At 45.3% G+C, this 24,601-nt stretch overlaps 1 protein-coding gene across 1 annotated transcript; it reads left to right on the forward strand.

The window, feature by feature from the left end:
• The first annotated feature begins 212 nt into the window (after positions 1–212).
• On the forward strand, positions 213–22,802 carry LOC145350899 (epigen-like). The gene is made up of 5 exons (XM_080200341.1): positions 213–297; positions 3,297–3,422; positions 11,092–11,221; positions 19,200–19,361; positions 22,399–22,802. The coding sequence occupies exons 1-5, from the start codon at positions 258–260 to the stop codon at positions 22,451–22,453; spliced, it is 513 nt and encodes a 170-aa protein (XP_080056467.1). The 5' UTR covers positions 213–257; the 3' UTR covers positions 22,454–22,802.
• Positions 22,803–24,601: the final 1,799 nt, after the last annotated feature.

The raw sequence follows: 24,601 nt of genomic DNA on the forward strand, positions 1-24,601 counted from the left end.
TCATTTTAATATGCATTCTGCCTTCTGCGTGATCACAGAGGCTGCTCTTTAAAGTACATGGAGGTTATCTTGCCTCTGGCTCTGGACTGGGGCAATGTCGTGTTTCTATTGGTTTGACACCAATTAATGTTAATGTTGTCCTGACGAGGTGTGTCTTTCCAGAGCACAGCAGCAAGTAACAACACAACACCCAGGGCCAGGAACATTCCACAGACTGCAGTGAAAGTGAGTGGGTAAGGATCTGCAAGGTCTCCAGGATGAAATCTATCACAGGTGTATCTATCTTCACAATAAACGGTAAGGCTGATGTGCTTTCGCAGTTCAGTTAGATCCGCAGTAATGTGGCTGACTCTCGTATTGTCTCTGGAATGGAGGGCAGTTAGGGATGGGCAATAAATGCTGACCCATCATTCTTGAAATGAATTAAAATAGAATTCTCTGTTTCTGATCATCTCGCTCAAGAACTTCTAAAGGTGCATCAAAATGAGTTGTGCTGGTCTAAAATCCAGCCCACTGCCTATGCCTGTGAGGGAGAGGTCGACAGTGTTCAGGGATGTGCAGACTCATTCTCATCCTGTCGTCAGGGCAAAACTGAAGGGACTTAATCCCAGATTTGTACTTTAAGGCAGAGAGGCTGCTGCTGATGTGAGGCTGGGGTGCCTCTGACGTGAACATCAGAGATTTAATGTTACTCAACCTCTGGGGAGATTTAATGGAGGCATTCGGAAGGATGAGGGTTTTGACAGAGTAATTAACTCTGGCAGGAGCCTTAGTACAGTTAGTCATTCGAATGACAAAGGGGCAAACCCCGAAAGCTTGTGAGTTTACTATCAAATAAATCGGTTGGACTTAAACCTGGTATTGTCAGACTTCTTACTGTGTTTATCCCAGTCCAACGCCGGCATCTCCAAGTCAGGAGCCTTAGTAACCAGTGGCTCACAGATTAATGATAATTGGCAAAAGAATTCAGAGTGAAGCTGAAGAGAATCTTTTGATGAGTTATTGTGATCTGGAATGCATTGTCTGAAAGGGCGGTGGAAGCAGATTGAATAATAACTTTCAAAAGGGAATTAGATAAACACCGCAGAAGGAGAAATTGGCTGGACTACAGAGAAGGAATTGAAAAGCTTTTTCAAAAAGCCAGTGCAGAAATGACAGGGTAAATTGGACTCCTTTCATTCTAAGGTTCTGTGAATTGGATTCCATTCTTCATTGGGAGGATATGTACATTCCAGTTCACAGGTGGCTGTGAATAATTTACAATATTCACCGTCAATTCAAATGTACTAATATTCAAGAGATGCCAGAATTAATGCGTCACATTAATGCGTATTATTGTTGGCAGCTTTGTGGCAGGCTGGAGTACCCTCAGGTAAAGACTGCGGTCGACTGAGAAGGCTGAGGGTTCAAGTCCCAGAATAACACAAAGTTCAGCTGATACTCCCCACTGCAGTACTGAGGGATTGCTGCACTGCTGGGGGTGCTGTGAGGCACTCGAGATGTTAAACCAAGACCCCTCTCGGGAGGTCACCCCATGCCCCACTACTTCAGTGAACAATGGAGAGTTTACCCTGGGTCTAATATTCATCCCTCTAGCGACATTGTAGAAACACATTCCTGTGCTGTCATTTTCTTTGTTGTTTGGGTAGGGAGTTTTAGTTAAGTCGGGCAGCACGGTCGGTGCAGGCTTGGAGGGCCGAAGGGCCTGTTCCTGTGCTGTAATTTTCTTTGTCCTTGTTATTATCTCACATTGACACTTGTGGGAGTTCCCTACGTTCCCTTTGGCTAGATCACCACATTGTAACTAAGAATTAAAAGTACTTTGAGATAGTGAAAGGTGAATAATAAATGCAAATCTTTCTTACATTCGCTCTTTTTTTCTACCTCTCTCTCTCTTTCTTTATGACACTCTTTGTAGTAAGCCTTTAACCCTCTGTCAAAATATCTCCCTGTGTGCCTGGATGTCAATGCTTTGTAATTGTTTCTGTGAAGTGCCCTGAGATGTTTTGTTACAATAAAGGTGTTATATAAATGAAGATTGTTGTTGCTGTAAAAGTGTTAATCAGAAGTATAAGTGATTCGATTTGCCATTTTTTGAGTTGCTATGGATGGGTTTTGTACCTGTATTTAATACATTAATCTTGCTTTCCACGTACTCCAGAGTTTCTTCCTCCGACCATGACTTTATTGGGATCTAAGCAAAGTTATCAATGGATTAAAAACCAAACCATTATCTTCATGGCACGGGCTTTACAATTTATTCAAACTACTTAAAGGGGGGTAATTATGAATGTGGTTCCATGCCAGACACAGATCATTCACAGTGACAGATTCAGAATGTAGGGGCAGGGTTTTTGAGGGCCAATGGGAGCTGGGGTAGATGGTGGTGTAATCTGGCACTGCCGTCGGGCACTATCTCGCCCCCCGGAGCAATGTCTGGGTTGGTCACATTGGCCAAGGACAATCCACAAGTGGCACGGTGGCACAGTGGTTAGCACTGCTGCCTCACAGCGTCAGGGACCTGGGTTCGATTCCCGGCTTGGGTCACTGTGTGTGTGGAGTCTGCACATTATCCCTGTGGGTTTCCTCCGAATGCTCCAGTTTCCTTCCACAGTCCAAAGATGTGCGGGTTAGGTTGATTGGCCGTGCTAAAATTGCCCCTTAGTGTCCTGAGATGCGTAGGTTAGAGGGATTAGTGGGTAAATACGTAGGGATATGGGGGATGGGGCCTGGGTGGGATTGTGGTCGGTGCAGACTCGATGGGCCAAATGGCCTCTTTCTGCACTGTAGGGTTTCTATGATTCAAGCAACAGGACTTGACTAGATCCAGTTCAGTTTCTGGTGAACGGTAACCCCCATTGGGGTATTTAGCGATGGTAATGCCATTGAACGTTAAGGGGCGATGGTTAGATCCTGTCTTGTTGGGGAGGGTCATTGCCTGGCACTTGTGTGGTATGATCATTACATCACTTGTCAGCCCGAGCCTGGATATTGTCCACGGCTGCATTTGGACACGGCCTGCTTCAGTATCTGAGGAGTGGCGAATGGTGCTGAACATTGTGCAACCATCAGCGAACATCCCCACGTCTGACCTTATGATGGAAGGAAGTGCATTGATGCCAGGCAATGACCATCTTCAACAAGAAGGAATCTGACCATCTCCCCTTGGCGGTCAATGGCATTACCATTGCTGAGGGTGTTGGGCCTAAAAGGGTTGCGATACGCAGACCCATGTGGACACAAACAGAACCCTCGTATCAGTGTGTTGCTAATGCCATCGTTTTGTTTTGCGTTAGCAATTCTTGCCTGGGCTGTAGCTGCGAATGAATTGACCCAACCGTCCGTCACAGAATCTCTCCACACTCTTAATGTGTCTCAAAACGGATCAGATGCCCTGGAAACGATTACACCGGAACACAGAGGTGGGTTGGAAATTACTGTCAATCTTTCCACTGTTGTACACACACACTCTGCTTTGATGTCTGGAATAAAAAACATGAAGGTTCATAATTTTTGCTTTACAAAGATACAGTTTTAATTCTTTGAAACGCCACATGTGATGCAAAAGCCAAATAAATATAGTTATTTCACAAAGTCCTTTTTTTGTACTTAATTTAGCTTCACAACTGTTCACAAGGTCACAGGCCAAGTCCTGGAAAATGGGATTAGAATAGATAGGTGCTTGATGGCCAGCACAGACACAATGGGCTGAAGGGCCTCTTTCAGTGCTGTAAAACTCTATGGGCAGAATTTTCCCATCCCACACACCATGGGATTGATAGCAGGCAGGACACAGACCATGCAAAGGTGGGATTTTCCAATCTTGGGGTGACTGCAGCTGGAAACTTACACTCCGTAACTCTAGAATTGTTTTTATATGCCGTGTTTGTGAACAGAACTCCCACTTACCTGATGAAGGGGCAGCGCTCCGAAAGCTAGTGGCTTGTCTACCAAATAAACCTGTTGGACTTTAACCTGGTGTTGTGAGACTTCTGACTGTGTTTACCCCAGTCCAACACTGGCATCTCCACATAGCACCAGGGACTCGGGTTCAATTCCAGCCTCAGGTGACTGTCTGTGAGGAGTTTGCATGTTCTCCCCGTCTGTGTGGATTTTCTCCGGGTGCTCCAGTTTCCTCCCACATTCCAAAGATATGTATGTTAGGTGGATTGGCCATGCTAAATCACCCCTTAGAGTCAGGGGGACTAGTTAGGGTAAATGCATGGGGCTATGGGGATAAGGTCTGGGTGGGATTGTGGTTGGTGAAGACTAGATGGGCCAAATGGCCTCCTTCTGCACTGTATGCTTCTATGACTCTATAAGAAGGGTTACTACTGCACTTACTGACCTGATCAATAATTTGACCGTCCCAAGTATTTGTGGATGCTGAGGGATCTGAGTCAATAGTACAGTCCACAAAGAGGCCCAGACATTTCTCTCTACTGGAAAGGGACAATTGGTGACACTCCACAAGTGTTGGGTAAGGCAAGGGTGCAGGCCTCCATGGATAGCCCAGCTGGTATGGAGATTGAACATGTGTTATGCTGCATTGACATCTAAACAACTGAGTTAGCCAACATCTTTCGTGAGTCAGAAGATCATGGATTCAAATCCCACTTTAGGGAGTTGTACACAAAATCTAGGCCACCAGCCTCAGTATTGCAAATGGGTGCTGCATTGTCAGAGGTGCTGTCTTTTAAATACCATGTGAGTAAAATGCACTTTGCCCCTAGTCGAGTGTGAAAGCTTCCATTGTGCTTTTCGAAGCATTGCATGGCTGTTCTCTCTGGTGTCCTGGCCAATATTTAAACCTTGAGTTAAATCACTAGAAAAGCAGAATACTGCAGATGCAGAAAAACAGAAAATGCTGGAAGTACTCAGCAGCTCTGACAGCATCTGGAGAGAGAGAAACAGTTAACGTTTGAGCCCAGTGACTCTGTTTGGTCTGCAGAATATTTCCAGCATTTTGTTTTTTTTACACTAAAACAAACTCTCTGACCATAATCACATTGCAATGTCTGAGATCTTGCTGTGTGCAAATTGGCTGCTGAGCTTCCTACACAGTAAGAAGTCTCACAACACATGTTAAAGTCCAACAGGTTTATTTGGCAGCGCTAGCTTTCGGAGCGCTGCTCCTTCATCAGGTGAGAAGGGGTGAGATTCCGAAAGCTTGTACTGCCAGATAAATCTGTTTGATTTTAACCTGGTGTTATGAGTCTACTTAGTGTGCCTATTCCAGTCCAACACTGGCATCTCCACATCACAAGCTGTAAAAAGCTTTTTAAGTTTATTTATTAGTGTCACAAATAAGACATATTTTAACACTGCGATGAAGTTCCTGTGAAATTCCCCTAGTCGCCACACTCCGGCGCCTGTTTGTGTCAATGCACCCTAACCAGCACATCTTTCAGACTGTGAGAGGAAACTGGAGCACTCAGAGGAAACCCACACAGATACAGGGAGAATGTGCAGACTCCACACACGGACAGTGACCCAAGCTGGGAATCGAACCTGGGACCCTGGCACTGTGAGGCAGCAGTGCTAACCACTGTGCCACCATGCCGCCCCAGGGTGTCCTGAGATGGTAACAAGTGCTACATAAATGTTAGTCCTTCTTTTGAGTGCAAGTTTGAACAATTCCAACAGTATTCCCAACACAACACGACCCACAGAAACCCAAGTGCCTGATCAGTGTGCAATGGGGATAGTTCTGCAACGTTGGAAATCTGAAATGCCAGCAGAGGAGTGAACGTTCCACTAGGGCTGGATCCAAAGAAAAGTTTCTGGACATAAGAACATAAGAAATAGGAGCAGGAGTAGGCCATCTAGCCCTTCGAGCCTGCCCCGCCATTCAATAAGATCATGGCTGATCTGTCGTGTCTCAGTTCCACTTTCCCACTTTCTCTCCATAACCCTTAATTCCCTTGCCTACCAAAAACCTATCTACCCGCGTCTTAAATATATTTAGTGAGGCAGCCTCCACCACTTCAACAGGCAGAGAATTCCAGAGATTCACCACCCTTTGAGTGAAGAAGTTCCTCCTCAACTCCGTTCTAAACTGCCCCCCTCTTATCTTGAGGCTGTGCCCTCTAGTCCTGCTGTCCTTTCTAAGCGGGAAGAATCTCTCTACCTCTACCCTATCCATCCCCTTCATTATCTTATACATCTCTATAAGATCCCCCCTCATCCTTCTAAACTCCAACGAGCACAGATCCAGTCTATTCAATCTCTCCTCATAGTCCAACCCCCTCATCTCCGGTATTAGCCTAGTGAACCTTCTCTGCACTCCTTCCAAGGCCAAAATAAGTGCAGCGACCAAAACTGCACACAGTACTCCAGCTGCGGCCTCACCAGTGCCCTGTACAGTTGCAGCAAGACCTCCCTACTTTTATATTCAATCCCCCTCGCTATAAAGGCCAGCATCCCATTCGCCTTCCTGACCACCTGCTGCACCTGCAGGCTGGGTTTTTGCGACTCATGCACAAGGACCCCCAGGTCCCTCTGCACCGTAGCATGCTGCAGCTTTTCGCCCTTTAAACAGTAATCCCTCCTACTATTATTCCTGCCAATGTGGATAACCTCACACTTGCTAACATTGTACTCCATCTGCCAGGTCCTCGCCCACTTGCTCAGACTATCTAGATCCCTCCGCAGAATTTGCTTTTCCATTTATCTTCGTGTCAAGAGGTCATGGAACAGGCCAATGAAATGGGTGGATATATGACAAAATTAAAAGCAGCTTTGAATGATTTTGAGTACAAGAATGAGAAGAGGCAATATAAAGGATACAGTGCTAAAGGGCACATAGAACAAAAATCTCATGACACAGATACACCAATTTTTTGAAAAATTCCCCTTCGAGATCAAAGTTGTTCATCAGAATTGTTAGGAAGTCACCTGGATTTGTGGAGCCTCCGCTATCTCAAACTGAACTCAGGGACTGACAGACAATAACATAGCTGAGCAGACCAAACCCTTTGCATGTTAATACCAGCCCAAGCAAGAGTATCTGATGGTTGTCTAAAGATATTTACAGAAATGGTTTATGATTAATTCCATTCCTGAATGATGAGTAATGTCAACAATAACAACTTGCTTTTCTATAATGCCTATAAAACTGCCCAATGCATTATAGGAAAGCTTGTCAAATATGAACCCAAAGCATGTGAAGAAATATTCTGGCCACAAATGTGGTCAGAACGGTAGGAGCATCTCAGAAGAGAGGGGAGCGGTAGAGAAGTTTTGGGGAGGGAATTTTTAAATTTTCTCATGGGATGTGGCTATCACTGGCTGGGCCAGCATTTATTGCCCATCCTAATTGCCTCTGAAGGGGCAGTTAAGAGTCAACTGTTTTTCTTTGGATCTGGAGTCACGTGTAGGCCAGACAAGGTAAGGACGGCAGATTTCCTTTCTTTCTAGATAGGTTTTTTTGACAATGGTTTCACAGTCCAAAACACTAACAGAAAATGCTGGAAAATCTCAGCATGTCTGACAGCATCCATGGAGAGAGAATAGAGCTGATGTTTCGAGTCTGGATGCCACTATGGACGCCAGACTTGAAACACTGGCTCTATTCTCTCTCCACAGACACTGTCAGGTCTGCTGAGATTCTCCAGCATTTTCTGTTTTTGTTTCGGATTCCAGCATCTGCAATATTTTGTCGTTGGTCACCATTAGACATTTTTTCTAAATTGCAGATTCTATCGAATTCAAATTTTACCCGCTGTAGTGGCAATATTTGAATCTGGGATCCCAGAGCATTACTCTGGGTTCCTGGATTACTAGTCCAGCGAGAATACCATTGTGCCAATGTCTCCTCCTAGCGCTCAGGGCCCAGGCAGCTGAAGACAGGACTGCCAATGGTGGAGTGATGAGAATAGTGAATGCTCAAAGTCTCGAATTAGAGGAGTGCAGAGATATCAGAGGGAGGGGTGTAGAGGTTACAGAGGGGGATAAGGAATGGAGTGGTAGAAAATAAATTGTCCTTTTGTTGGGATGCAGATCAAGGGTTCAGTGAACCTCACAGCGAGCATCCTAACTCGGAGATCCTTGGTGGTTATATAATCTTGCAAGTGTAGCGGTGTGCTGCCTTAAACATTTTACTTCACTCTTGGAGAGATGACGAAAGGTCCCCAACGCTGTATATTTCATGCTTCAGAAATACTCCGTCATTTTAATTACATCCTTGTGTTGTAAGAATGATGCAATGCAGCAGTGAGAGGTACTCGGGCATGGAAAAATATTTCATACGGCGCATAATGTTTCTTAAAGAGCAAGTACAGAGAAGGGTTCCATCTCCAAGAATGCACTGCCACAGCTTACCTTCAGTAAAAAGTCTGACAACACCAGGTTTAAGTCCAACCGATTTATTTGATAGTAAACTCACAAGCTTTCAAGGGGTTTCTCCCTTCTTCAGGTGAATGGAGAGTTCTGGCCTCAGACAGAGCATATAAAGCACAGACAGTTTAGAGATTACTGATTAGAATGCGAATCTTTACACCTAACCTGCTGTTCAAGTCCTAAAGTGGCCGACAATGTGAGTGGAAGGAGCACTGATCACAGGTTAAAGAGATGTGTATTGTCTCCAGACAGTACAGTAAATGAGGTTTTGCAAACCCAGGCAAGTCACAGGGGTTACAGATAGTGCGACATGAACCCAAGATCCCTGTTGAGACCGTCCTCATGTGTGCGGAACTTGGCTATCAGTCTCTGTTCAGCGACTCTGCGCTGTCGTGTGTCGTGAAGGCCGCCTTGGAGAATGCTTACCCGAAGGTCAGAGGCTGAATGCCCGTGACCACTGAAGTGTTCGCCTCTGACCTTCGGGTATGCATTCTCCAAGGCGGCCTTCACGACACACGACAGCGCAGAGTCGCTGAGCAGAGACTGATAGCCAAGTTCCGCACACATGAGGACGGCCTCAACAGGGATCTTGGGTTCATGTCGCACTATCTGTAACCCCTGTGACTTGCCTGGGTTTGCAAAACCTCATTTACTGTACTGTCTGGAGACAATACACATCTCTTTAACCTGTGATCAGTGCTCCTTCCACTCACATTGTCGGTCATTTTAAGACTTGAACAGCAGGTTAGGTGTAAAGATTTGCATTCTAATCAGTAATCTGTAAACTGTCTGTGCTGTTATATGCTCTGTCTGAGGCCAGAACTCTCCATTCACCTGACGAAGAGGGAAACCTCAAAAGCTAGTGAGTTTACTATCAAATAAATCGGTTGGACTTAAACCTGGTGTTGTCAGACTTTTTACTGTGTCTACCCCAGTCCAACGCCGGCATATCCACATCATGACAGCTTACCTTCAACAGCACCTGGACTGCAACGGTTCAGGAACGCAGCTCACCACCACCTTCTCAAAGGCAGTTAGGAATGCGTATAATAAGTGCTGCTCTTGTCAGTCACATCCCATGAAAGAGTAAAACATAAGTTTGCCAGTGCGAGATCTCAATGCAAGGTGTGACATCTGTACGCACAGGAAATTCTGATTTCCTCCAACTTATTAAATTGACGAATTACTGAACAGTGTGGCCTCTGAGTCTTTGTTCCTCACTGGGGAACCCACTCAAGGAATGATGAAAGAACTTGATTATAAAACACCATCCATTGCCGCAGGATGTCCCAGAGGGTACATTTGGTGTATAGTAAGGTAGGAAGTGGTGACAACCAATTTGCACAGAGCAAGCTCCTCAGACAGCAATCTGACAATGACCACAGAATCTATTTTTTTGATGTTGATTGAGAGATCAAAATATTGGCCTGGACGCGGGGCAGAGCTCCCCCTTGCTCTTTGAAATAATGCGTCGGAGTTTTTAAACCCACCTGTGAACAGATGAAGCCCCGGTTTAATGTTGTTTCCAAATGTTTACCCCTCTGACAGAGTAGCACTCCTTCAGTGCTGCACCAAGAGTGTCACTCTTTATTCTGTTCCCTTCCAGGACTGGAATCAGTGTTTATATTACCTCTGTAGGCAGGTGGCACTGTGGCACTTTGGTTAGCACTGCTGCCTCACAGAGCCAGGGACCTGGGTTCGATTCTGGCTTTGGATGACTGTCTGTGTGGAGTTTGCACATTCTCCCCGTGTCTGCATGGGTTTTCTCTGGATGCTCCTGTTTCCTCCCACAGTCATAAAGATGTGCTGGTTGGGTGCATTGGCCATGCTAAATTCTCCTTCAGTGTACCTGAATAGGCATTGGAGTGTGGTGACTAGGGGATTTTCACAGTAACTTCATTGCAGTGTTAATGTAAGTCTAACTGTGACAATAAATAAATAAAAGTTTAAAACCTTCTTCTTTTGTTATCCTCTCCTGCTTGCTGTCCATGAAAGGGCGGCAGAAGTAAATTCAATAATGATTTTCAAACGGGATCTCGGCGAACACTTGAAAAGAAAAAAAATGGCAGAGCTATGGATAGAGTGAAGGGGTAAGGAGAGAGGGACCAATTAGATAATTCTTTGAAAAAGCCAGCAGAGTCACAATGGGCCAAATGGCCACGACTGGGCTGTTCAATTCTATGGTTAGAACATTACGGATCACGAGGAAAGATAACCCTTCCACTTAAATGTAAAATAGCTTCTCTGAAAATAGAGTCGTGTGTGCAAAGATGTATCTGATTTCTACCTTCTCTATACTAAAACTCTCAGCCCTTTTCTAACTCCTGCCCAGGTCCTGTTCACCCATCTCCCCTCTTCTTGCTGTTTCACAGGCTCCCTGTTGGACAGTGTCCTGATTTTAAACTTCTCATCCTTGTCTCCAAATTCCAACATGGTCTCACCTTCTTCCTGAGTCCGTCATCTCCTTCAATCTTTGGCTTCTTGAAGATCTTTGATTTCTATCACTCCCCCATTGGTGGACGTGTCCATAGTGCAGATGTTGAAGTTCCCTCCCTAAACCTCTCTACCCTTTTCTCTCCTTCTTTAAGGTGCTCCTTAAGACCTACTCCTTTGACCGAGCTTTTGGTCACCTCTTGTAATATCCCCTTATTTAGCGTGGTGTTGTTTGAGTGAGCGTTGCTGAAACACCTTTCTCTCTGGAATACAAGTTGCTGTTGATGACTCCTAAACTTTATTTTATCCGCTTATCAGGAAATCCTGATCTGCCAAGGGTCCTAGAAGTAAGGCAATCCTGTTACGAAGGTGGCCACAGTTATTGTATGAATGGGAACTGTACGTATCGTGTGGACCAGGATCAGATGAAGAAACATCGCACATGTGTGTAAGTCTACAAGAATTTCAATCTCTTTTAAATCGCCCTTAAAGTTCTGAGGTGACATCCTAGAGGAAGAGAAGGTTGGTCAGGATCCTCCTGGTTTCCCCAGGCATTACAGATCGATTACCCAAATACTGTTGGTAGCAAGATGCCCAAGGGAAAGAGAAGCATTGAAAAAGAGAACTTTTGAAAAAGTAGATTCTTTAAAATCGGTGGAACAAGATCTGTTTGACTGAGAGTCAGGTTGGGTTTTTACAATGATTTAAAGGCATCAATCACCTGTGGGGGATTGGGTAAAGATGTTATGGGGTTCATTTATTAAGATGAGGTATGTTAGTGCAGATATGGGCAACAAACGCTGGCCAGCCAGCGACGCCCATGTCCCACAAATTAATTTTAAAAAATTTACATGGATATAAAGCTTGAAGTCACTAGAAGCTGACCTGTCTGGATTTCCTGCTCAAAAGCAAAAGTGACACTAAGCCTGGATCGCATGACGCAGTTCCTTTCCAGTGAGGTCATGCTGCCAGTCCTTCCAGCCACACAACAACAGGAAGCAGTGAAGAACATAGTTGCTTTCTGATTGGCTGCGGAGAGGTGGTGAGTTATGATGATGGATGACCAATGGCAGGAATGTGAGGTGGGGAAGATGGAGACAGGAGATCTAATGATGACATCTGCAGGAATCTGTCCCAACAAAAGCCAATGAAATGGTAATGTGTAATGATCAGATGGGCCATACCAATTTAGTGGTGGTGACATAAGTGTAGGGCCAGAATCTGTATTTTAAATTCCATCTGATATTGATGTGTTAAAGAGTAAAACTGGGCATTGTGTAAAATCAGTGTTCCACCCGATCCTTGATATTTCTCCCAGTTTGGATTATGTTAGATCGCTCCGAAATTACCTTCTGAAACTCTTTGTTATGGTTACAGTGAACTAAACTGAGAATCACCATGGAAGTGGGGAGGATGTGACTCAAGAGATGGAATATTGCAGAGACCATTAGTGTTTGCTGTGCATTCCTTTTCAGATTTCAACTGATCGAAACCAAGACAGAAAATGTTCTTGTCATTCCAGTGAGTTGATAACACACTTACTGTTCTGGCAATTGTGTTAATGTCGCACTGCCATACCATGAAGTCCAACGCAGAAGGGAGACTATTCGGCCCATTGAGCCAATGCTGGCCCTTTGAAAGATCTATCCAATTAGCCCCACTGCCCCTGCCCTCCCCCCTTAGTCCTGAAATTTTAGCTTTATATTCAGTTTCAACAAACGACGTGGGATTATTTCACAAAGTTACACCCACACAATAATTGACGCAAGTCCTGTGATTTGCTGTCCATTAATTTTAATGGGGCAAAAGTAATGTGTCAGGGATGGGGCCATTCCAAAGCTCCACAATTAAAATTAACGGGCTGGGGAATTATAGGGAATGCGGAGTGACTTGTCCATCTTTCAGAAGAGACCATACAGACTACTTTTATTGAAGTAGTTGGAGAGTAGACAGGGTCAGAGAGGTTGTTTCCTCTTCTAGGAGAATCTGGGACCAGAGGGCGTCATCTCGGAGTAAAGGGATCGCCCATCGGAGACGTAGATGAGGAGGAATTTCTTCTCTCTGAAGGGAGTGAATCAGTGGAATTCTTTATCGCAGAATTTGAATTGATTCGATTTATTATTGTCCACATGTATTAACATACAGTGAAAAGTATTGTTTCTTGTGCGCTATACAGACAAAGCATACCGTTCATAGACAAGGAAAGGAGAGGGTGCAGAATGTAGTGTTACAGTCACAGCGAGGGTGTAGAGAAAGATCAGCTTAATGCGAGGTAGGTCCATTTAAAAGTCTGACAGCAGCAGGGAAGAAGCTGTTCTTGAGTCGGTTGGTACGGGACCTCAGACTTTTGTTTCTTTTTCCCGACGGAAGAAGGTGGAAGAGAGAATGTCCGGGGTGTGTGGGGTCCTTGATTATGCTGGCTGCTTTTCCCCGAGGCAGCGGGAAGTGTAGACAGAGTCAATGGATGGGAGGCTGTAGAGGCTGGATTCTTAAGTATGTTCAAGGCTGAGACAGAGAGATTTTACTCAGTTAGGGAATCGAGGATTAGGGGGATAGGGCGGGAAAGTGGAGTTGAGGATTATCACATCAGTCATAATCTCATTGAATGGCAGAACAGACGCGATGGGCTAAATGGCCTATTTCTGCTCCTCAATCTTATAATCTTATGGGCTAATTATGTCCACAATATAGGAAGGATGTCAAGGCTTTGAAGAAGGTGCTGAGGAGATTCATTAAGGCGGAATTTTCTGGCTATCCAAGATAGTGTGATTTTCCAGTCCTGCCACAGTGAACGGAGATTGGGCTGAGCGCTACATTCTCTGTCCTCACTGGCAGCAGCAGTGGGGTGCGAATGCCTGGAAAATTCCAGCCTAGGGGGCCCCAGAGTATCGGTTCCGTTGGGAAAAGATACAAAAGTCTGGAGCCATTGGGATTGTTTGTGTGAGGGAAGAGTTGTTCAAGATGATAGAGTAAATAATAAAAAAGTGTTTCTCATGGCAGAGGGGTGGGTAACCTGACCTTCACACATTGAAGATAATTAGTCAGAGACCCAGAGGGGGAGATGAGAAGAAGTTTTTTACACAGCGAGTTGTGATCTGGAAGGCGTTGCTTGGAAGGGCTGCAGAAGCAGATCCAATTGGAGCTTTCGAAAAGGAACTTAGTTCCTCAGTTGGAAAGGAAAAAATTTGCAGGGCCATGGGGAAAGAGAGGGGAGAGGGGAACGAACTGGATAGACCTTTCAAAGATCTGGTGTTGGCACAATGGGCTAAATGGCCTCCTTCTGTGCTGCATTGTTCTGTGTCTCAAGTGAAGGATAAAACAACAATTACTTCATCATCACATGATTATATGTGCCACATTTGTGTGGGAGTGAGTGAGGTTTGAACCCACTATCTGATTCAGAGACAACCCTGCTGCCCAATGAATGAGGAATGTTTTGGTGTCACGCAAGCATCCCAGGCTCGTGTCCCCAGACATTGAATCCTTTAAGTAAGAGTGTGAGACCATGAATCACGAACTTTGTAGTGGGCGTTGAGCTGTAGGATAGTAGGATAGGTCATCAGTATGGTTTCCCCACAAGCATACCTCAACAACAACAAGTTAGAATCATAATAGCACAGAAGGATGCCATTCAGCCCATTGAGTCTATTCCAGCTCTCTACAGAGCTATGCACCCATTCCCCCTCTCACTCCTACATCCCTGTAACATTATTTCCTTCAGCCATCCAATTTCCTTCTGAAGGCACTGATTGTTTCTACTGCCAAGTTCCGGGGTTACCACCCGCTGTGTAAAACGTTCATCCCCAAATACCCCACCCCATATCTCCCTCCCAGAACCTTCAATCTCTGTATCCTGGCCCCTGAGCTATCAGCCAATGGGAAGACATTTTCCATGTCCACCCTATCTAAACCCCTCACAATCTTGTATGTAATGATCAAATCTCCGCTCCATCTCCTTCATAGAGTCATAGAGAGATCGAGGTTTACAGCACGGAAACAAGCCCTACAGCAAAACTTGTCCATACCGCCTTTGGCAGCTTGTTCCAGACGCTCACCAACTTCTGCGCCCCTCTAGACCCTTTTGTATCTCTCCCCTTTCACCTTAAACCTATGCCCTTTAGTTTTAGATCCCCCTACCTTTGGGAAAAGATATTGACTATCTATCTGATCTATGCCCCTCATTATTTTATAGACCTCTATAAGATCACCCCTCAGCCTCCTACACTCCAGGGAAAAAAGTCCCAGTCTATCTAGCCTCTCATTATGACTCAAACTATCAAGTCCCGGGAGCATCCTAGTAAATCTTTTCTGCACTCTTTCTAGTTCAATAATATCCTTTCCATGATTGGGTGACCATTCCATTCCACTCCAAAAGGAACAGCCCCAGATTCCCCAGCGGAACCTCGTGGCTAATTCCCCCCAACCCTGGAACCATTCCGGTAAAATCTCTTCTGCAGCCTCCCAATTTGCATTTTGTGCCTGAAACGTTAAACAAAATCTTCACGGGACGGTTACTAAAGAATGTTTGGCATTGAGTACAGTGGCACAGTGGTTAACACTGCTGCCTCACTGTTCCAGGGGCTCAGGTTCGATTCCCAACTTGGGTCACAGTCTGTGCGGAGTCTGCATGTTCTCCCTTGTCGGCGCGGGTCTCTGTCCTCCAGGTGCTCTGGTTCTCCTTCCCCACCCCCCCATCACCACAGTCTGATAGACGTGCTGGTTAGGGTGCATTGGCCGTGCTAATTTCTCCCTCGGTGTAACCCGAACAGGTGCTGGAGTGCGGCGACTAGGGGATTTTCACAGTAGCTTCATTGCAGTGTTAATGTAAGCCAATTTGTGACACTAATAAATAAAGTTAAAACTTAAAAAGGAGATACCGGGACAGGTTACCACAGGATTGGTCAAAGAGGTAGTTTAAAAGGAGCATTTTAAATGTGCAGCAGGGGAGGGAATTCCAGAGTTCAGGATAAAAGCAAATTACTGCGGATGCTGGAATCTGAACCCAAAAGAGAAAATGCTGGAAAATCTCAGCAGGTCTGGCAGCATCTGTAAGGAGAGAAAAGAGTTGGCATTTCGAGTCCAGATGACCCTTTGTCGAAGCTGGTCATCTGGACTGGAAACATCTGCATTTTTCTCTCCTTTACAGATGCTGCCAGACCTGCTGAGATTTTCCAGCATTCTCTCTTTTGGTTCCAGGCTTCATCTGAATGATGGGAGATTGGGGATGTGGAAGAGTTGGGGGTGTAGACAATCTCAGAGATTATGGTTGGGCTGGAAGAGAGTTACTGAGAAGGGGGCGGGGGGAGGGAGTGAAGCAAGGTTGAGAATTTTAAAGTCGATACGTGGTCAGCGAGCGTCAGGGTGGTGGGTGAATGAGGTTCCGCTGCATATTGAGAACACACGGAGTGCAGAGGTTTGGATAGAAAGCAGGCATGGAGGCTGGAAATGGGAGGCAGGCTGTGATGAAAGCAAAACACTGCAGATGCTGAAAATCTGAAATAAAAGTGCTAGAAAAACTCAGTAGGTCTGGCAGCGACGGTGAAGAGAGAAACAGAGTCTCAGCTCCATATGATTGAGTTGATTTGATTTATTATTGTCACACTAGTATACAGTGAAAAGTATTGTTTCTTGTGCACTATACAGACAAAGCATACCGTTCATAGAGAAGGAAAGGAGAGAGTGCAGAATGTAGTGTTACAGTCACAGCGAGGGTGTAGAGAAAGATCAACTTAATGCGAGGTAGGTCCATTCAAAAGTCTCTCAGCAGCAGGGAAGAAGCTGTTCTTGAGTCGGTTGGTACGGGACCTCAGACTTTTGTATCTTTTTCCCGACAGAAGAAGGTGGGAGAGAGAATGTCCGGGGTACCTGTGGCCCTTAATTACGCTGGCTACTTTCCAAGGTCGCGGGAAGTAAAGACAGAGGCTATGGATGGGAGGCTGGTTTGAGTGATGGATTGGGCTACATTCTCGACCCTTTGTAGTTTCTTGCGGTCTTGGGCAGAGCGGGAGCCCAGACCAAGCTGCGATTCAACCAGGAAGGATGCTTTCTATGGTGCATCTGTAAAAGTTGGTGAGAGTCGTCGCTCTAATTTCCTCAGTCTTCTGAGAAGGTAGAGGCGTTGGTGGGGCTTTCTTAACTATAGTGTCAGCATGGGTCCTTGATTATACTCCAGGGCACCATGGGCACCAGGACACGTTGTTGGTGATCTGGACACCTAGAAACTTGAAGCTCCAGCCCTTTCTATCACCCTCCTTCTGAAGGCCTGTCGAGTTTTTCCAGCATTTTCTGTTATTACAAAGGAGTTATTTTCACCTCCCATTGTAACAGAAGGCTCTCTCGGCACTTCACCTATGTACACCGCATAATAAGACTGTATATTTAGCAGGTGTTTCGGGTATTTGAAGCTGTGGTTTTGGACAACACCCTCAGTGAAAATACCTTACAATATTTATTATAGGGATGGTACCTTTATTCTCTGTTGGAGACAGGGAGAACTTTCCTGTCCTACACGCCATGGGAAGTGTGGGGGGGGTGGGGGGGGGGGGGGGGGGAGGGCAGACAGGAGTGGGGGGAGTGGAGGGGGTTGGGGTAAGCAAAGGCCCATTGACCTGGGGTGGGATTTTCCGGTTTTGGGGTGAGCACAGCTGGAAAATTGCGCCCATTGCCTTAAAAAAAGAGATGTTAAGCAGTAATAACCCCATCCCTCACATGGATGTGAAAACTCTCACAGGCAGCACTGAGAGCAGAGTGGAGAAGATCGGCCGGGTGTCCTGGTCAACAGTAATGGCTCCATTAACATGATTGAAAATGGATTCTCTAGAGATTTATGACATTACCATTTGTGGGATCTTGCTGTGCATAAATTGACTGCCACATTTCCAATATTTCCGCACAGCGACTGTAGCTTAAAACTATTTCATTACCTGGCAAGTGCTTGTGGAATGTGCTGAGATTGTAGAAAGCAGGGCAGAAATATAACTTCTTTCCTTCTCTGGGTTGAGGTCTCAGGGCAGCTAAACCCGTGTACCCAGTTCATGGGGGGGCACATCTCAGGAAATCCTGTGCCACCCATTCACAGGCCCTCCAGCTCGCATTCCTCTACAGTCTGTGGGACCAAGCCTTCGCCATGAACTTCACCAAATTGGAAAGGTTAGGGTGCGGCGTTTGAAATAAAAAGCAACGTGAATGCTGCAGATCCAGTCTGAAATGCCTCAAATCCACAAACAGAGCCAGTTTGTTATGAGCCGGTTTGTAATGAGCCAGTTTGTAATGATCTGGTTTGTAATGAGCCGGTTTGTAATGATCTGATTTGTAATGATCTGGTTTGTAATGATCTGGTTTGTAATGAGCCAGTTTGTAATGATCTGGTTCATAGCAAATCGGTTCCTCTGTCTCAAACCTGGTGTTGTCAGACTTTTTACTCAGCTGTGGAACACACTGGTTAGCTAACTCACATCCCGTCTCACAATGACGTACCCACCCCAGTTTGAAGGTATTTACTGCTTCACTTCTCATTTTTGATGTTTAAGATGTGACATTTAGTCAGGCTGTGATGGGTGTTCGATAGAGCTCCCCCACCCCCAGGATTCTATCAGGATTGCTCAGAGGGAAGTGAAATAAATGCTTTTGATTGGACTAAGGAGCACACCTTCACATAAAAACCTGGTCCAGCCTCACCAGCTGACCCGGGGGGCGGGGGGCCAGGTGAAAGTTTCGAAACTGAGACAGCGTGGCTTTTATTGGGAAAAGGGTTACAAAATCAAGGTGGGTAAAGGGGGGTAAGATACAGATCAATGATGATCCCACTGAGTTTTGCTTGAGTGTTTGAATAGCTTCCTGCTTTTCTAATCTTCCTTATGATTTGTACCAATGAGCTATGAGGAGAGGCTGAATAAACTAGGCTTGTACTCGTTAGAGTTTAGAAGAATGAGGGGAGATCTCATTGAGACGTATAAGATGATGAATGGGATGGATAGGATAGAGGTGGAGAGACTCTTCCTGCTCAGAAAGGACAGTAGGACTAGGGGGCACAGCCTCAAGATAAAGGGGAGGCGGTTTAGAACGGAGTTGAGGAGGAACTTCTTCACTCAAAGGGTGGTGAATCTCTGGAATTCTCTGCCCGTTGAAGTGGTGGAGGCTGCCTCGCTAAATATTTTTAAGACGCGGGTTGATGGGTTTTTGATAAGAGAGGGGATTAAGGGTTATGGGGAGAGGGCGGGAAAGTGGAACTGAGCCACGACAGACCAGCCATGATCTTATTGAATGGTGGGGCAGGCTCGAAGGGCTAGACGGCCTACTCCTGCTCCTATTTCTTATGTTCTTATGTTCTTATGTTATATCGCCCAGACTAAATCAGATTAATTGTGTAAACGGTGCTCTGCTTTTCAAAATTCACATGGACTAAACCTTTATATTTGCTATTTCAGTTGTACTTCAGGATATGAAGGAGAGAGATGTGAGCAATTAGTAATATTATCTTCTCGCATGGGACAACAGTCTGAACAATACTTGTACATCACAATTGGAATTGGTATCGGTTTGCTATTTAGTGGACTCATCGTTCTTCTTTATCACTTCTGTCAAAAGAGGTAAGCTCAGCGAAGAAATAAAAACCGCATTAAAGGAGCTGACTCTTCTGATTCTGATTTGATTTGATTTATTATTGTCACATGTATTAACATACAGTGAAAATTGTTTCTTGCGCGCTATACAGACAGAGCATACTGTTTATAGAGAAGGAAGGGAGAGAATGCAGAATGTAGTGTTACAGTCATAGTTAGGGTGTAGAGAAAGAGCAACTTAACGCAAGGTAGGTCCATTCAAAACTCTGTTAGCAGCAGGGAAGAAGCTGTTCTTGAGTGGGTTGGTACGTGACCTCAGACTTTTGCATCCTTTTCCTGAAGGAAGAAAGTGGATGAGAGAATGTCCAAGGACTCTTGTCAACAGAGAAACAACTTGCATTCATATAGCGCCTTTGACACCTTCAGAAGGTCCCAAAACCTTTCAGGCCAATGAATTACCCTTTGAAGTGGTTCAACAGCAACCTGCTGTTGTTAATTTTTTTCATAACAATCTCCCAGAAATAGCAATGTCACAATTGGAATTGGTACCAGTTTGGTCTCTAGTGGACCCATCATTCTTCTTTATCACTTCTGTCAAAAGAGGTAAGTTAATCCAGTGGTTTTTAGTGATGTTGGCTGAAGGATGGATTTGAATCGAGGACATTGCTCCCCTGGTCTTTGTTAAAATAGTGGCTTGAGAGAGTAGAACATAAGAACATAAGAAATAGGAGCAGGAGTAGGCCATCTAGCCCTTCGAGCCTGCCCCGTCACCTATAACCCTCCAAGATCTCCGTACTCTTCTAATCCTGGCCTTTTTCGTATCTCCAATTGTAATTTCTCGATCCTTAGTGGCCACGTCTTCAGTTGCCTGCACCCTAAGCTCTGGAACTCCCCCTCCCCACCCAAACCTCTCCACCTTTACGGCTCTTCTGAAAATCTTTTTGAGGTGGAGATGCCAGTGTTGGACTGGGATGGGCACAGTAAAAAGTCTCACAACACCAGGTTAAAATCCAACAGGTTTGTTTGCAATCACAAGCTTTCGGAGCACTGAGTGACTCACCTGATGAAGGAGCAGCGCTCCAAAAGCTTGTGATTCCAAATAAACCTGTTGGACCTCAACCTGGTGTTAGAACCATAGAACATTACAGCATAGAAACAGGCCTTCTGGCCCTTCTTGTCTGTGCCGAACCATTTTTCTGCCTAGTCCCACTGACCTGCACCTGGACCATATCCCTCCACACCCCTCTCATCCATGTACCTGTCCAAGTTTTCCTTAAATGTTAAAAGTGACCCCGCATTTACCACTTCATCTGGCAGCTCATTCCGCACTCCCACCACTCTCTGTGTGAAGAAGCCCCCACTAATATTCCTTTTAAACTTTTCCCCCTTCACCCTTAACTCATGTCCTCTGGTTTTTTTCTCCCCGAGCCTCAGTGGAAAAAGCCTGCTTGCATTCACTCTATCTATACCCATCATAATTTTATACACCTCTATCAAATCCCCCCTCATTCTCCTACGCTCCAGGGGATAAAGTCCTAACCTATTCAACCTCTCTCTGTAACTCAGCTTCTCAAGTCCTGGCAACATCCTTGTAAAGCTTCTCTGCATCTTTCAACCTTATTAATATCCTTCCTGTAACTAGGTGACCAAAACTGCGCACAATATTCTAAATTCGGCCTCACCAATGTCTTATACAACCTCACCATAACATTCCAACTCTTATACTCAATACTTTGATTTATAAAGGCCAATGTTCCAAAAGCACTCTTTACGACCCTGTCTACCTGTGACACCACTTTTAGGGAATTATGTATCTGTATTCCCAGATCCCTCTGTTCTACCACATTCTTCAGTATCCTACCAGTTGTGAGACTTCTCACTGAAAACTTTTTTGATCAAGCCTTTGGTCATCTGTGCTAAAACCCCTTTAGTGACCTGGTGTCAAATACTTGTCCAATATTGTTCTTGTGAAGTATCTTATGATGTATTGGTATTAGAGTTATAGGGGTTTACAGCATGGAAACAGGCCCTTCAGCCCAACTTGTCCATGCTGTCCTTTTTTTTTAAACCCCTCAGCTGGTCCCAATTGCCCACATTTGACCCACATTCCCTCTATACCCATCGCACCCATGTAACTATCTAAACGCTTTTTAAAAGACAAAATTGTACCCACCTCTACTACTACCTCTGGCTAATTGTATGAATACAAGTCAATGTGATTATAGATGATTATTTTGCTTGTCCATCGCAAAGGGACATTGGAGCAGGTTTCATTCAGGCCATTTTCCATTCTAGTTTTTTGCCAATTTCTCATTGATGTGCAGACCTGGTCATCGTTTAAAATGGCCAGTAAGAGAGTGAAGCTTTGTTTTAGTTCATTCATGAGATGTGGGTGTCACTGGCTAGGCCAATGTCCATTGCCCATCCCTAATTACCCCTGAATGGGAATACGGAGGAGAAAAGTTGTATCGCTAAGATGGAATATGGAAGGTTTTGCAGCCAGGAATGTTTCAGACAGATAGTTGCAGCTTGGGAAAAGATGTTTTGGAAAAGTATGTGAAGGCACAGAAAATGCAGGATTGTGGGAGAAAATGAGGCAGTGGGATTCAGATTTGGGAATGGCAACAACAAGCCAGATGTGATGGACTGAACAGCCTCCATCATGGCAGCACTGTTACACAGTGTTTAACACTGTTGCCTCACAGCGCCAGGGACCCAGGTTCGAATCTGGCCTTGGGTGACTGTGTGGAGTCTGCATGTTCTCCCGGTGTCTGTGTGGGTTTCCTCTGGGTGCTCCGTTTTCCTCCCACAGTCCAAAGATGTGCAGGTTAGGTTGAATGACCATGCTAAATTGCCCCTTAGTGTCGGTGGGGGGGGGGGGGGGGGGGTGGGATTAGCAGAGTAAATACAAGGGGTTGCGGGGATGGGTGGGATTGCTGTCAGTGCAAACTCGATGGGCCGAATGGCCTCTTTCTGCAATGCAGGGTTTCTGTGGGATGTGATATAAAACTTCCACAGTTTCATCTTCAACATTGTGACAGAGATTTTAATTTTTTTTTTGCAGGTGCAAAAAATCCAAAGCGGTGTACAGCAATTGTTCAGCGGCAGCGCGAGTTTGACCTTCTCTGTGAGAAATACCAGCGACAAACAGCAAAATAATTCCTGGTGCTCTTATTGGAGGAGCTTTGGAGAAACACCAAGAATTAATCTGGAAGAGAAATCTGTGCTTGGCTCTCTGAGAAAAGGCAGTGGATTTTCACATAACTCATCTGTAAGATCCTGCGACCCTGAGGTGCTTCTAATTCAATTCAGTGAACTTTAATAAGTTAATATTTAAATAAAGACCAGAGTCTGTATCTGCCCTCCAAACGGCAATCTGTCCATCCACAGCAGCCCGCTCCCACACTTGTTTCCCGACAGGGGGGTTGAGTTAGTTTATCACAGGTTGCCGGGCTGGGGAGAGGGAGATTTAGCCACTCCGGGTTGGAACTCATTCCCACTCGTTCTTTCCAGAAACCACACTGAGCGAGGCGGAGAGGAGAGGCCTCGTGTTCCTAGGTGCTGTGAGTTAGCTGACCTGGAGGACATGGTGAAAAACAAAACCCACCCAGTGTTCACGCTACAGCTCAGGGACACTCCCAAAGTTAAACACAAAACACTGCGGCTACTGGAATCTGAAACAAAAAACAGAAGCGCTGGAAAATCTCAGCAGGCGTGGAGATAGAATTGAGCCAACAGTTCGAGTCTGGATGACCCCTTCATCAGAGCTCTGTTTTTGTTTAACACTCCAGTGAGTGACAGAAGGTGAAATGTGGGGAAAGAGGCCACTGAACTCCTTGAGTCTGTTCCCTCTGTGCCGTTAGATCACGGTCGATAACCCCAGCTATCCACTTTCCTTCCGTGTCCCTGAACACCTCTTCCCCAGCAACCATCTATCAATCTCAGTTCGGAAATTCGGAACTGATCCCCAGCATTGGGAGAGAGAGAGTTAATATTTCAGATCGATGGAGAACTGGAGTATGTTGGGAGATGTAACAGGTTTAAACAAGAATGGAAGTGGGGGAGGGGAGGGGCAGAGAGGGTAAAGTTTATTTACTAATCACAAGTAGGCTTACATTAACACTGCAATGAAGTTACTGTGAAAATCCCTTAGTCGCCACGCTCCGGTGCCTGTTCGGGTACACTCTGAGGGAGAATTTAGCATGGTCAATGCTTCTAACCAGCACGTCTTTCAGACTGTGGGAGGAAACCAGAGCACCTGGAAGAAACCCACGCAGACACGAGGAGAATGTGCAAGGAAAGGAGAGATAGGAAGGTCTGTGATTGGCTGCAAATCACAGGAACAATTAAATGACAAAAGGGATAATGATGCAAGGAGGTGAGAATGGAACAGGTAAAGAAACAAAAACTGTTTCTAGAGGAAAAGTGAATGGGAAGAGCCGGGGAGGGGAGAAGAATGCGGAAAGCTGAGGGGTAAACAGCAACAGTTTGCATTATTTCCACAGTGCCAAAAAAGTTCTGACTCACTTCAATTGGATGATGAAATCTGACACTGAGAGACATAAAGAGGACAGGTGAGCGCAATGAAAAAATATCTTTAAGGACGAGAGAGAGAAATGGAGAGGTTTATGTTTGAAATTCCAGGTGTTAGGGTCCAGACAACTGAAGGATAAAATAACCTGAGGATGGACGAAGAGGCTGGATTGGGAAAACTGCAGAGGCCTCAAAGGGTTGCGGGGGATATAGGAGATTATAGAGATAGGGAGGGTTTGGGAACTGGAGGAGGTTATAGAGATAGGGAGAGTTTGGGAACTGGAGGAGGTTATAGAGATAGGGAGAGTTTGGGAACTGGAGGAGGTTATAGAGATAGGGAGGGTTTGGGAACTGGAGGAGGTTATAGAGATAGGGAGGGTTGTAAGGGCTGGAGGAGATTACAGAGATAGGGACAGTTGTGGGAACTGGAAGAGGTTACAGAGATAGAACATAGAACATAGAAAAACTACAGCACAAACAGGCCCTTCTGCCCACAAGTTGCACTGAACATGTCCCTATCTACTAGGCTTACTTATAATCCTCTATCTTACTAAGTCCTATGTTGTTATCCAAAAGTCTCTTAAAAGCCCCTATTGAATCCACCTCCACCACCACCGCCAGCAGCCGATTCCACGCACCCACTACCCTCTGAGTGAAAAACTTACCCCTAACATCTCCTCTGTACCTACTCCCCAGCACCTTAAACCTGTGTCCTCTTGTGACCCTGGGAAAAA

The sequence above is a fragment of the Carcharhinus amblyrhynchos genome, chromosome 1 (assembly GCF_965287045.1).
Source record: "Carcharhinus amblyrhynchos chromosome 1, sCarAmb.v2.hapA, whole genome shotgun sequence".
In the NCBI taxonomy this organism is placed as follows: domain Eukaryota; kingdom Metazoa; phylum Chordata; class Chondrichthyes; order Carcharhiniformes; family Carcharhinidae; genus Carcharhinus; species Carcharhinus amblyrhynchos.